The sequence below is a fragment of the Gadus chalcogrammus genome, chromosome 1, assembly GCF_026213295.1.
Source record: "Gadus chalcogrammus isolate NIFS_2021 chromosome 1, NIFS_Gcha_1.0, whole genome shotgun sequence".
Lineage (NCBI taxonomy): Eukaryota > Metazoa > Chordata > Actinopteri > Gadiformes > Gadidae > Gadus > Gadus chalcogrammus.
The window spans coordinates 19,804,867-19,819,174 of record NC_079412.1 but is presented as its reverse complement, the minus strand read 5'-3'; the positions used below and the strand labels follow the sequence as shown (position 1 = coordinate 19,819,174).

Below are 14,308 nucleotides of genomic sequence, written 5' to 3'. Positions count from 1 at the left end.
TTGAAAATGTAAAGAGTTAAATTCAGAGGCAAAAAATTCAGATTGGTTATTTCAATGCATAAATATTCAGTGCTTATAATTCAATGTGTTTTTATTTTCAAAACCCGATGGCACAGATTTACTTCCATAATAATACAACGCACGATGGACCCGATTGACTGCAGTTTCTTTGAAGCATATTTAATGGACTCTTTCAGAAACAAAATAAAGGCATGTGCTCACAGCACTAAAGTCATCATAAAAAGGTGATTTTTGCAGGGTTAATTCAACACGATTAAAAATTCCATCTGTTCTTCATTTATACTCGACAAGATAATACAACTCTTCAGCAGGGATTAACTCTCAACAATGTGTACAAGTAGAGGCTACAAAAGACTCGGAAGAGAACCAAGGACATAGAAAGTAAATGGAAAAAATGTGCTCAGTGCATTAAGACAATAAAAGAAAAACAAAGCCAAACTAAAAGCAGGCCGCTGCCGTCCGGTGTGATAAATAGATTGACATTGTTCCCGGCCAATGGGGAGAGAGCAGCGTCCCGGGCCCACCCACTGTGAGTAAACATCACGTCGGTGTGTACGAGATGAACGCACAGAGAGATCACACCTGCTGCCATCGAAGTCAGCTCAGACGGAGAGTGAAGTCAGCTCAGACGGAGAGTGAGGTCAGCTCAGACGGAGAGTGAAGTCAGCTCAGACGGAGAGTGAAGTCAGCTCAGACGGAGAGTGAAGTCAGCTCAGACGGAGAGTGAAGTCAGCTCAGACGGAGAGTGAAGTCAGCTCAGACGGAGAGTGAAGTCAGCTCAGACGGAGAGTGAAGTCAGCTCAGACGGAGAGTGAGGTCAGCTCAGACGGAGAGTGAAGTCAGCTCAGACGGAGAGTGAAGTCAGCTCAGACGGAGAGTGAAGTCAGCTCAGACGGAGAGTGAGGTCAGCTCAGACGGAGAGTGAAGTCAGCTCAGACGGAGAGTGAAGTCAGCTCAGACGGAGAGTGAAGTCAGCTCAGATGAAGACAGATGTTCTGAACCCAGTGTGTGCGTTGTTGGGGTCCAATAGTGTTTTGGGGGTGGGGGGGGGGCTGGAATTCCACCCTTTCTCCCTACAATGACATCAAGCTTATTTCCATATCGGTTCAGTTGGGTCAGAGGTCTCGGTTTGCGCACATGATTCTGGAGAGCGGAGTGGACGTGATTGGGCGGGCAACGGGGCCGTGGCAACGGGCCTTCGTGCACAGATGAGCGCACGCACTCGTACACGTATTGACACGCAGACGCGCTTGCATGCACGTACGAGCATCGTGCGCACACGCATGCGTGGAGGGCATTCAGACGGCCACGCACAAGGTGGGCAGCAGAATGACGAGGAGCGTTTGGTTTTTCCGTTTCACGCGCTGTGTGGAGTTCAAGTTAAAATGGCAGTCAATGTCACGGTGATTCCCCTCTGCATATCATTAAAGGAAGACTTTGGAGACGAGCCGCTTTGCATCTCTACGTGTGTCTGTGTCTGTGTGTGTGTGTGTGTGTGTGTGTGTGTGTGTGTGTGTGTGTGTACTGTATTTGTGGTGTGTGTGTGTGTGTGTGTGTGTGTGTGTGTGTGTGTGTGTGTGTGTGTGTGTGTGTGTACTGTATTTGTGGTGTGTGTGTGTGTGTGTGCTGTATGTGTGCGTGTGCTGTATGTGTACTGTGTGTGTTTGTGTGTGGACGCACACGTGCATGCGTGTGTGTAAATATATACACATACAAACATGAGACAACGTAGACGGTGGACTTTGGGTCGCAGGTGTCACTTAGAGTCTCTCTGTGGATGGACAGACGACGTAGCTTCCAGAAGGTTCCGAGCGGGGGGTCAGCGTTCCCGTCGGCGCTCCGGACCCGACTCACAAACCGAACGGGGGGAAAACCGCCCTTATCTTAGTGTGTCCGTGGACAACGCACGGGCAGGGGGAGGAGTTATTCTGTTAAAGTTCAGAGAGAAGAAGAGAGTTCTGCAGCCGTGGATCTAAACAGCGAGGAGCCAGTCACTTCTGGAGACAGTCCTGGCTAGCGGCCGGTCCAGTGTCCGTGGCGCTAGGCGCGGCTAGCCCGGCATCAGCTAGCCCGGCGCTAGGCTAACCCGGTGCTAGGCTAGCCCGGTACCAGCTAGCCCGGAGCGCGGCTGCGGCGGCGGTCGGCCAGCATGCTGCGCCTCGCAGTTTTGACACTTTTGCTCTTGAAGTCGACTGCCAGACAGTGTTGAGATATATGTATAGATATATATTTATAAATGTGTGTTTCGGTGTGTGTGTGTGTGTGTGTGTGTGTGTGTGTGTGTGTGTGAGTGTGTTAATATAAATAAAAAATCAGTACAGTATAAATATAGAGATTTTGTGTCCGTGTGTGTGTTTATGCGTTTATGTGTGTTTATGCGTGTGTGTGCGTGTGACCTATGTGTGTGTGCGTATGTTCTTGCATGCCCTGTACGGGCCAGTGTTTCGATACGGGGTGGGGGTGGGGGGGGGGGGGGGGGTTGGGGGGCAGAGGTCAGGGGTCAGGTCAGAGGTGGGGCCGGCCCTCCCCCACCTGGTGGAACAGGGAGGTGTAGAACTCGGGCTCTAGCTGCTTGTTGCGGTAGCGCTGAACCATCTCCGTGATCTTCTGCTTGCGCCGCACGTGGGGCGGGTTGTACAGGTCGCTCTCCAGGCGCTTGCGCCGGCACACGTTGATGACCGTCTGACGCACCAGGAAGCCTGGGGGGGGGGGGGAGAGTCAGTCACTGGACCAGAGGGAGAGGGGGCGGGACTTCCTGTTAAGAAATCCTGAGCTATTCTACTTCCTCTGCACGTTATTTACTTTTATTGTCGCAAAGTAAAATTTGTTTTGATTCTCACATTTTTGTATCCATTATTTTTATGTTGACAATGCTGACATTGTTATTTTGTTTTATTAAATATAGGGAGAGAGTGGAGGAGAAAGAGAGAAGATACATGGAAATAGAGTGGAACCGTCGGTAAGGAGAGGACTAGGAAGAGGGGAGGAGGAGGAGGAGGGGGAGGAGGAGGGGGAGGAGGAGGAGGAGGAGGAAGAGGAGGAGGAAGAGGAGGAGGAGTAGGAGGAGAGGAGGAGGAAGAGGAGAGGACTAGGAGGAGGAGGAGAGGAGGAGGAGGAAGAGGAGGAGTAGGAGGAGGAGAGGAGGAGGAAGAGGAGAGGACTAGGAGGAGGAGGAGAGGAGGAAGAGGAGGAGGAAGAGGAGGAGCAGGAGGAGGAGGAGGAGGAGAGGACTAGGAGGAGAGGACTAGGAGGAGGAGGAGGAGGAGGAGGAGGAGGAGGAGGAGGAGGAGGAGGAGGAGGAGGGTTACCCAGGGCTCTGCGGCTGACCACCATGCCGTCCACCAGGGGGATGACCATGCTGAACTTGCCCACGGCGCCGTGGAGACGCATGCGGAACAGACCGGTCTTCAGCGGGTGGATGAAGATCAGCGGGATGTCCTTCTCCAGCAGCCCTGACCTGGGGGAGCAGAGGAGGAGCAGGGGGTGAGGGGGTGAGGAGGGGGTGAGGGGGTGGAGGGGGAGAGCCACCATGCTGACTCTATTTGAGACGTGCCTCTGGTAGTTCATTAGGGCTGGGTAAAAAAATCGATTTAATCGATTTTGGATCGATTTCATTAACATTTTGCATAATCGATCCATAGGGCATGAGATCATTTTTTATTTTTGATACCATTATTATTATTTTTGCACTTTAATAAACACTGCCTTAATGCAATGTGCAGTGATGGAATGTTGTAGTTCAAGTTCACTTTCACTTGCAATTCCTTAATAATTTCAAAATTGCACTTTTGAGACTGAGTTTTGTTTAGTGCTCAAGTTTAAACCGTCCGATTTACAAATTTACACTTAAAAACTGTTGTTTAAGATGAAGAGAAAAAATAAAGTACAGTTGTATTTTGTAACACAGTTGAGCCATTTTCATTATTTAAGAGCAGGGTTAGGGTTATCGAATCGAATCGTGATTAATCGATTCAGAACCTTATGAATCTAAATCAAATCGATTTATGAAATCGGCCACGATACCGAGCCCTATAGTTCAATGGGCTGAACCTTGCAGGCAGCCAGTGAAGAGGCTTCGTCTAAATCTTTTGGATATCTCTCAATCTATAAGCTAATAGCGAGACTGCCAAGTAGGAGTGCATTGAGACAAAGAAAGAAATGTTCGACATCCTTCGCTATTTCCAAGTTTATCTGTGGTATTTGGATTTGATTGTGGGGAAGATCTGTGTTGACCACGTTAACCTCTGACAGCCCCCTCAGTCCCACAACACAGGCCGTCTATCAGAGCCTGGGCATACTGCTATAGACCGTATTGCTGCACAGTGCCCCCTGTGGGTGGGTAGGGGTTATTGCATGGTGACAACAGAGGGCAGGGGGGGTGGCTGTAGCATGCCGAGGTCCCTACCTGCAGGACGTGCTGCTGCTGACGTTGGCCTCCAGGCCTGTGCTGGTCTCCGCCAGAAGATCGGAGAGAGGGAAATTCTCTGAAACAACAAACAGAACGAAATGTAGAATCCACATTTTCAGGTTCCCAACATCTCCTCGGCGCGCTGGCCTCGACCCACCGGGGGCTGCTGGGAGGATTAACTGAAATGGAGCTGTGTACCTAGGAAAATATGAAACCCTTCTGAACCGCCACTGCCGAGCTAGAGGCAAGTGTGTGTGTGTGTGTGTGTGTGTGTGTCTGTGTGTGTGTGTGTGTCTGTGTGTCTGTGTGTCTGTGTGTCTAGTGCATGCGTAAGCATCTGCTTGTGTGCGTGCGTGTGCATAATGCAATTCGTGTGTTTGTATAGCGTGGTTGTGCATGCATCTTTGTGTGTGTATATGGTGTGTGTATGTGTGTGTGCATGTGTGTGGTTTGTGTGCATCCACGTCTGTCTGTACTTGTGTTTGCATGTGCATTTGCGTGTTTGTCTACGTGTATGTGTATGTCTGTGCATGCATCTGCGCATGTATGCATGCGTATCTGTGTACGTGCATGTGTGTGTGTGTGCGTGCGTGCGTGTTTACCGATGTCGTCGAAGCGCTCCACCCAGACCACAAACACCTTGGTCTCAGGCCCCAGCAGAGGGAAGGACTTCCCCGTGGACGACCGCTTGGTCTTCACCAGAGGACTCAGCTGCACACAGAGGGAGAAGCGAGAGATGTGAGGAAACTCCTCTGACCCACACAGACACAGAGAGAGAAGCATTAGAGGAGACTCCCGTGACCCACACTTCTTACAAAGCTGTGCATGTGCTTCCACACAGAGGGACACGTTAACGGTGTGCATCTGCTCCCACACACACACCTCGTTTAACTCAACATCTGCTGATAGTGAGTCAATGACCCGGTGTACTGACGCGCAGCGCAGCGCACGGGCAGTTAGGCTTCGGATTATGAATCATGAGGTCATTGACTGCTCTTCTCTTTAGAGAATAGAGCTAGCTGTTAGCTACGTACCTTCTTGACTGACCCCAGGTTATCAAGAGCGGTTGGTAGAGCATTTAGCCGTTAGCCGTTAGCCGTGAGCTACGTACCTTCTTGGCCGACTCCAGGTTGTCCGAGTGGTTGGGGAAGAGCTCCAGCGTGAGGTTGGGCTGCTTCAGGATGGTGGGCATGAGGTCGGAGGTGGAGTCCGCCTCCACGGTGGAGTCACTGTGGACCGACGAGTCCTCTGGGGGCAGAAAGAGAGCCTCCGTCAGGGGGTCACTAACGTCACAAATGCCACACATTTTCGCCACGTCGGAAAGTTCTCGTGAATGACACCTCATGACCCTCTTAGGACTCTACCTCCGGTTTTTATCGGATAAAGAAAAACGGGATCTAAAAGAACTTTTAGATCCCGAACGCAGTGCACGTGAACGGTCGCTGTCGGCGACACGCGTAAACGTGAGCGTCATCAGTGACGAGGTGTCTCGTTATCACCAGGACCGTGAACGCGCCTTAGCCCTCACCCCGTGGGAGGGTCATGGGAGCGCTCAGATGGTCACTTTATAGATACTTCCATTTGGAGCAATATGGTTATTTTATGAAGGTTTTCATGTTTAGATGATTAATCTCTTTATTTTTTATATATATATATAATTCATGCGTTTATTCCTGACTGTATTCAGCCATTTTTTTTTTTATACTTAAATTGTATTTTCTATTCAGAATTTTCAGTATAATTATTATGTCAAGCAGATTTATTACGACCTCGGGATTAATTAGGTACTCCAGGTGAATCCGGGATTGATCCCTGCCTTCCTGCCTTCATCCCTGAGCAAGGTGCCCTAATCCCTACGTTTGCATGAATGATAGCATCTTAATCCGCTTTCAATCCAAGTCACCCCAGACTCAATTCGCTTCGTATTGAAGGTAGCAGACGCAGCCGTACTCTGTCTGTGTGTTCATGAGGACGTGTGGGTACTGACCAGAGTTCTCCGTCAGCGAGGGCACCACAAAGGCGATCTCCGTCAGGGCGTCGGCGTAGTACAGCACCTTCCTCTCTCCGTTGAACATGGAGCCGCCCGTCTCCTCCGGACTGCCTGCGTCTTCTACCGAGGTCACAGTTCAGAGGTCAGAGGTCAATCACACCGGCCTTGCTGCGTGGACTTAGTGTTAACACTGACGGTGGTGGAGGGTGGAGAACCCTCCTGTACATGAATCCTGACGGGGTGTAGACGAGGCTGTGCCCTATAGCAGTGGTTCTCAAATGGGGGTACTCTTACTTTGGAGTACTGCAGGGTTTTCACCCTGAGCAAGTTTCAATTCTGAAAGCTAGACAGTAGATAAACGATAAAAGTGGTTGAAATAAAAAAAAAAAAAAAGAGAAAGGAGAATCCGGGAAAACAAGGGTGGGATTCAGCTCTACTTGCTCTGGCCCTCCCCTGGCGTAGTGCTTGTTTTGTGGGGAGAAATTAGCCAACAGTTGCATAAAAAACAGGCCCATGTTTCTCACTGAATTGTGCGTATTTGCACCCTTTTAATGTTCATGTTTCGTTCATTGTCACTGTCAAATAGAGCGCCAATATATCATAGATGTTCTGTAAATTATAATATAATTTATCACTATTATCAAATCACACAATGTTTTGCGCCAGTGAAAGGGGGTACCCAGATGAAGAGATATCTTAGAGGGGGTACACAGGTGGAAGAGGTTTGAGAACCCCCGCTCTACGGGAGCGCGCCCCCGCAGCCCCGCCCTGCCCCTGGCTCACCCTGCGGCGGGCTGGGGGGGCCGTCCGAGCAACAGTTCAGAGACCAGCTGGTGTCCAGGTGGCCGGTCCAGCCCGGGTGGCGCCCCACCTCCACGGCCCAGCCCAGGGACAGCAGGAACTCCAGGAACTGGGGCTGCACGCTGCCCGCCGACTCCACGTTCCTCAGGATCTGTGAGGCACAGGCAGGGGTGAGACATAGGCAGGGGTGAGACACCGTGGGGGTGAGACATAGGCAGGGGTGAGACACCGTGGGGGTGAGACACAGGCAGGGTTGAGACACCGTGGGGGTGAGACATAGTCAGGGGTGAGATACCGTGGGGGTGAGACACAGGTGGGGGTGAGACACCGTGGGGGTGAGACATAGGCAGGGGTGAGACACCGTGGGGGTGAGACATAGGCAGGGGTGAGACATAGGCAGGGGTGAGACACCGTCGGGGGTGAGATATAGGCAGGGGTGAGATACCGTGGGGGTGAGACACAGGTGGGGGTGAGACACAGGTGGGGGTGAGACATAGGCAGGGGTGAGACACCGTGGGGGTGAGACATAGGCAGGGGTGAGACATAGGCAGGGGTGAGACACCGTGGGGGTGAGACAGGTGCCGTTGTGAGACAATGTGGGGGTGAGACACGCGCCGGGGTGAGACACGCGCCGGGGTGAGACACGCGCCGGGGTGAGACACATGCGGAGGTGAGACACGTTCAGGAGAAGAAACTCTCCCACATTGCTTGTGCATAAGGAGTAGTTGTACACACTGATTATTATAACATTTATTTTAATTAGTGATTATACTGTATTCAACATTGAGACGTGTATTTTATTTTATTTGGTCGGGGAAACAGATATGCCCATGATAATTATATTTCAAACACTATTATTATATATTTTAAGTGCTGTAGATTTTTTACAGTTTTTTGACATCCCATGACATCATCAGACGACGTCACGGGTTGTGACATCACCAGACGACGTCACGGGTTGTGACATCAACACACGACGTCACGGTTGTGACGTCGTTCCCTCACCTCGTGGCTGCTCTTCTGGCCCGCCCGCACGTAGAACACGAAGACTGTGTCGAAGGGTCGGCACGGCAACAGGTCCAGGTAGCTGATGTCGTCGAAGAAGCCCGGCATGGAGGACTCCAGGCCGATCAGGTGGGGCGGCAGGCGGCTGTTGTTGGGCTCCTGGTTCAGGGAAACACGGAGGGTCAACGAGCGGTTTAGACACGGTGACAAGAGACAGAAGGTAGTTCCGAACGCACGAGCCGCATTCAAAACGACGAAAACGACTTTGTTTTCATGTTTCGGTTTCCGCACGCTAAAGTGAATACGCACGACAAATCAATTTAGAAATGCTGTGAAATGTACTTCAAATCAGAATCAGAAACAGAATCCGAATCTCTTTATTGTCGTTGCACTAAGTGCAACGAAATTGGGGTTGAGGCTCTCAAAATAAGTGCTTTTTAAAACAAAAACTAAATGAGAAAAGTTTTATTTTTTTAAATAGAATGTTAATGAACTCAAACAAATACATATATACACATTATTTAGAGAAATAACAACTCTGGGGTAGAAACTGTTTGTTTTTGATCTGATTGCCCTGTAGCACCTCCCAGAGGGCAACATAAGTAGTGACGTACAGTAGTGTAGTAGTGAAGCTATGCTAGAAGTTACCCTCCATTTCCATGTAGTGTGCTAACGGCTAACAGGACGCACACAGACATAATAAGTGTCAATCTTCTCGTCTGGTTATGTGTCAGACGGACAAAGAGACAAATCCCCCAAAAAGTATTTGGGGGATGTGAATTGAGTGTGGATTCAATCCAACAGTTCAGCGTGACTTTAAACGTACTGCTCCCACTACCACCCCCTCCTTAGTCCCCTCCATGTGCTCAACCCTCCTCACAACACCACCCCCACCCCCACCCCAGCTGATCTCCTGGTCGTCGTCGTTCCCCCCCCCCCCCTCACCTTGAGAAAGGGCTGGGCGATTAATCAAAATTTGAACGCGATTTCGATTTTAGCGTCAAACCATCACAAAACGAATATAATCGAGTCTTCTATAATCGAGATTTTTTTCTAACTTTCTTTTTTATTAAATGTAAACAGCTGGATGCATATCGTTACATTATTTTAGATTTGACCATTTCGTGTATTTTTTATTTTTTTTTATTTTTTAAGGCGTTCTCTTAAGTTCTCTCAAGTAATTTTTGGGAGAGACGTGCTGAATAAATACATCATGTTTTCAAACTCGAAAAAAAAATCTTTTGAATAATCGTGATTTCAATATTTACCAAAATAATCGTGATTATGATTTTTTCTCCATAATCGAGCCGCCCTACCTTGAGAGCCTCGAGGGACAGGAAGCCGAAGTGGGACAGGAAGAGGCGGGCGGTCTGGAACTCCTGTGCGGGCGTGGGGGGCTTGCAGTCGGTGTGGGGGTCGGGGAAGGGCTTGGCCCGCCAGGCGTCCTCGCTGTTGCGCTCCACCGCCTGCTCGTACTCCACCTGCTTGCTCATCATGCTGCGCAGGCGCTCGTGCTGCAGCTCCAGCTGCCGGGGGGGGGGGGGGGGGGGGGGGAGCAAGGCATCATGGGAGCTCGTTAGAGGGGGCGGGCGAGGTTGGGAATGGGGGAAGCTGATTGGATCACTGGGGAAGCCTTTAGAGGGGGACGTCGCCCGCTCGGCTGTGTTCCGATGTCATAGGTTGCGGTTAATGCTAAACCTTCGGGAACGTCGGACCTTCGACGACATCGGTGTGATCCGGAGAACGCAAATCACAGATCGACGACGTCAACGGTCCGACCTTCCTGTGATTGAGACTTTTCGGGAGTTCCGAATTTTCGGAACTCCCGAAAATTCCGAATTTCGGGGAATCCGATTTTTTTTGCTCGGCCGTTTTCACAAACGTTCCGAATTTCATATCAAATCTCAGAACAAAGGCGAGCTGGACGTTTCCCCTCTAATGTGGTGGTTATCCCATAGTCCAGTAGGTTAGGCGTCACCATCTCCCCCTTACCCCATGTGTTGTAAACAGCCACCGAGGTTTATTGGTTACAGGGTTAGGTATGTTGGCACCAAACATTGTCTGGGGGTTAGCTTTATTTTCCATCATTTGCTTGTTAATCTCAACGAAAAACCGGAAAAATAATATTTTTGAAGAAAAGTTATCGACAATATATCAGTTTCTGGCAATGTTTTGGTGAAGGATGGTCTGTTTAGTGCCTTCTCAGATGTTACGTTGTGTGACAGATGTTCCCACCACATTCCGCGCATTTTAATTCTTGGCAATGCAGAAAACGATGATGTTGTCTGATGTTGAATCACCACATTCAGGTCTTAAAACGTTAAATGTATTCCCAATCAAACGTTGAATGCTTGGTGCCAAAGAGGAATGAGGAGTAAGTTGTTACATGTTGTCATGGAGACCCGTTGTCAACGACACCCCAGCGGTTTCCGGAAGGATCTTCAAACTCACGTGTGGGTCATTACACTTGAATGTGTTGGTCGCCTCATCCTGCCAGCCCATACAACCCACCTGAACATATACATCACACAACCCCTTTACTGTCTGACCGCCATGTTGGAGCCACATCACACAACCCCTTTACTGTCTGACCGCCATGTTGGAGCCACATCACACAACCCCTTTACTGTCTGACCGCCATGTTGGAGCCACATCACACAACCCCTTTACTGTCTGACCGCCATGTTGGAGCCACATCACACAACCCCTTTACTGACTGACCGCCATGTTGGAGCCACATCACACAACCCCTTTACTGTCTGACCGCCATGTTGGAGCCATGAGGCCAGCCCATACAACCCACCTGAACATATACATCACACAACCCCTTTACTGTCTGACCGCCATGATGGGGCCGTGGAATCAGCCCACCTGAACATATACATCACAGAAACCATTCACTACTAGGGGGTACTAGGGGGGTAAGGGGGTACTACGAGTGAAAGGGGGTACAGTCGGTTCTATGGGGATAAGGAGATACTAGGCGGTACAGAGGGGTACTGGGAGTGTAAATGGGGTACTAGGGAGAGAAGGAGATACTGGGCAGTACAGAGGGGGTACTGGGAGGGTAAAGGGGGGACTAGGGGGAACAGGGGGTACTGGGGGGTACAGAGGGGTACTAGGGGGTACTTGGGGATAAGGCGGGGGGCCGGTCCTCACCTCCTTGTTGACGATGTCGTCCAGGTCAGGGATGCTGACGTCGGCCTTGACCAGGGGGATCTTGTCCACCTCCTCGGGGAAGGGCCTCTGCTTCACGCTGTAGCGGACCCCCACGTCGTTGTTGGGGGTCGGCCGTCCCTCAGGGACAAACACCTGCTGTACGGGGGAGGGGAGGAGGGGAGGGGGGAGAGGAGAGGGGAGAGGAGAGGAGGAGAGGAGAGAGGAGGGGGAGGTTTTAAAGACAGCTGGTCAAAGCTCAGATTGAAACCTTAAAAAAAGAGAGAGGAGACCAGAGAGGAGAGAGGAGACCAGAGAGGAGAGGAGAGAGGAGACCAGAGAGGAGAGGAGAGACCAGAGAGGAGAGGAGAGAGGAGACCAGAGAGGAGAGGAGAGAGGAGACCAGAGAGGAGAGGAGAGAGGAGACCAGAGAGGAGAAGAGAGGAGAGAGGAGACCAGAGAGGAGACCAGAGAGGAGAAGAGAGAGGAGAGAGGAGACCAGAGAGGAGAAGAGAGAGGAGAGGAGAGAGGAGACCAGAGAGGAGAAGAGAGAGGAGAGAGGAGAGGAGAGAGGAGACCAGAGAGGAGAAGAGAGAGGAGACCAGAGAGGAGAGCAGAGAGGAGAAGAGAGAGGAGAGGAGAGAGGAGAGCAGAGAGGAGAGGAGGGAGGAGACCAGAGAGGAGACCAGAGAGGAGAAGAGAGGAGAAGAGAGAGGAGAGAGGAGACCAGAGAGGAGAAGAGAGAGGAGAGGAGAGAGGAGACCAGAGAGGAGAAGAGAGAGGAGAGAGGAGAGCAGAGAGGAGAGCAGAGAGGAGAGCAGAGAGGAGAGCAGAGAGGAGACCAGAGCCTCTGGGTGCGGGTGTCTCACCCTCTGCGTGGCCCGGGCGGCCCTCGGCTGGTGGAAGAGCTGCATGGTCCAGGCGTGTCTCCCGGCCGTCCCCCGGATCAGGACCGTCACCGAGGGGCTGGGGTCTGGGGTCACAACACACACAGCTCAGTACACAAACACACCTCACTACACACACACAGACCTCACCACACACACCTCTGACTACACACACTTCTCTGACTACACACACACATGCACTCTCAGGATTTGGAATAAGCCTAATTCATACACAGGACACTGCTATGGTCAGGACACCACCCACAAGCACCCATCTCCTCGTTCCCGGGAGGCGTGAGTGGAGGGGTGACGGGGTAAGTGTCTGGTGCCGGGGTGGCGGGGGATGGATGTGGCGGGGGGGTCCCTCCCAGACTCACTCTGCTCGTTGCCCAGGGGCTGCTCCAGCATGGCCAGGATGACCGAGTTGTCCAGGACGAAGTAGCGGAAGTTCCCGGCCCCGGTGGAGCTGAGGCGGGCGTAGCGGATCAGGGTGTCCTCGTTCAGCAGGCTGCAGGTGGAGGCCGGCCCGCTGGGCGACGGGAAGGCTCCAAGCACCTGCATGATGCTGCGGGTCGCCACGGCAACGCGCACAGGTGGTACCCAGGACACAGGAGGAGGAGGAGGGGAATGGGTCAGTGAGTAGGGAAGACCCTTGGGAAGGCGAGTAGTAGGAGTAGTATGATGAAGACTATGATGAGGAGTATGATTAAGACCATGGTGAGGACTATGATGAAGACCATGGTGAAGACTATCATGAAGACCATGGTGAGGACTATGATGAAGACTATGATGAAGTCTATGATGAAGACCATGGTGAAGACTATGATGAGGACCATGGTGAAGACTATGATGAAGACCAAGGTGAAGACTATGATGAAGACCATGGTGAAGACTATGATGAGACTATGATGAAGACCATAGTGAGGACTATGATGCAGACTATGATGAAGACCATGGTGAAGGCTATGATGAAGACTATGAAGACCATGGTGAGGACTATGACGAAGACTATGATGAAGACCATGGTGAGGATTATGATGAAGACTATGATGAGGATTATGGTGAAGACTATGATGAAGACCATGGTGAGGATTATGATGAAGACTATTTTGAGGATTATGATGAGGATTATGATGAAGACTATAATGAAGACTATGCTGAAGCTCATGATGAAGACTTTGATGAGGATTATGATGAAAGTATGATGAAGACTATCCTGAAGCTCATGACGAAGACTATGATGAAGACTTTGATGGAGACTTTGATTAAGACTATGACGAAGACTATGACGAAGACTATGATGAAGACTATCCTGAAGCTCATGATTAAGACTATGATGAGGCTCCTGATGAAGGCTATGATGAAGACTGTGGCCCAGCCTCTGCTGGAGCCCAGGACTGTGACTGACCAGGAGAGGGTGGCCTCGGCGGCATCCTTCACCCTCATGGAGGCGGGGTTGTGCTCCTTGTCCCCCTTGTGCCGGACCTCCTGCTCCTGCCGGGACTTGCTGCCTGAGATCCCCAGCTCCACGATCTCCAGCACCTCCACCAGGCAGGCCTGCGCCACACGAGACACAACGCTGCCTCAGCCCGGGGCCGCCATGTTGTACAACATTTACATTAACATAGACGGCCTGCAGCAGACTCTTTCATCCACAACTCACAATAAGTACATTTGTCAGAAGAAGGAGAGACAACAATATCGCTGCCGGTCCAGGAAGGACGTTCATAGAACCCAGTGCCAAGCACTAACAGTCGCTAGGTTAAACCATTCTCCGTATACAACAAAGATAGCTGGGGTAAAGGCCCAGTCACACCCTACGGTGGATACGGATAGGAACCCTTTCGTCCGGTCCCGGAGGTGTTTCGTCCGTCAGTGGGTCCGTCGCCTCTGAGCTTACGAATCCGGAGTGCTCCGGGAGAAACGGAGCAATACCAACGGAAATCGAGGCGGCAGTGTCGGAAGTCCAACCATTCGCGAAAATAGAGAGTAGTATAATATCTAATATGTATATAAATGATATATTGTATTTAACGTTTT

General features: G+C 50.9%; 1 protein-coding gene across 6 annotated transcripts in view; it reads right to left on the bottom strand.

Annotated features, from left to right (window-relative positions):
* Window positions 1–2,513: 2,513 nt before the first annotated feature.
* ralgapb (Ral GTPase activating protein non-catalytic subunit beta) overlaps window positions 2,514–14,308 on the bottom strand; it is a 31,552-nt gene continuing 19,757 nt past the window's right edge. For 2 of the 6 annotated variants that reach the window (XM_056594525.1, XM_056594543.1), the window contains exons 18-31: window positions 13,677–13,825; window positions 12,646–12,833; window positions 12,251–12,354; window positions 11,385–11,540; window positions 10,677–10,736; window positions 9,542–9,751; window positions 8,226–8,384; window positions 7,203–7,371; window positions 6,417–6,539; window positions 5,541–5,677; window positions 5,032–5,140; window positions 4,427–4,505; window positions 3,330–3,478; window positions 2,514–2,720 (exon numbers count right to left, since the gene is read on the bottom strand). In XM_056594525.1, coding sequence (XP_056450500.1) covers window positions 2,527–2,720; window positions 3,330–3,478; window positions 4,427–4,505; window positions 5,032–5,140; window positions 5,541–5,677; window positions 6,417–6,539; window positions 7,203–7,371; window positions 8,226–8,384; window positions 9,542–9,751; window positions 10,677–10,736; window positions 11,385–11,540; window positions 12,251–12,354; window positions 12,646–12,833; window positions 13,677–13,825 — 1,986 coding nt within the window. In that variant the 3' untranslated portion in view covers window positions 2,514–2,526. The remainder of the gene's footprint in view (window positions 2,721–3,329; window positions 3,479–4,426; window positions 4,506–5,031; window positions 5,141–5,540; window positions 5,678–6,416; window positions 6,540–7,202; window positions 7,372–8,225; window positions 8,385–9,541; window positions 9,752–10,676; window positions 10,737–11,384; window positions 11,541–12,250; window positions 12,355–12,645; window positions 12,834–13,676; window positions 13,826–14,308) is intronic. The other 4 variants (XM_056594558.1, XM_056594566.1, XM_056594534.1 and 1 more) reach the window with 3 other exon arrangements.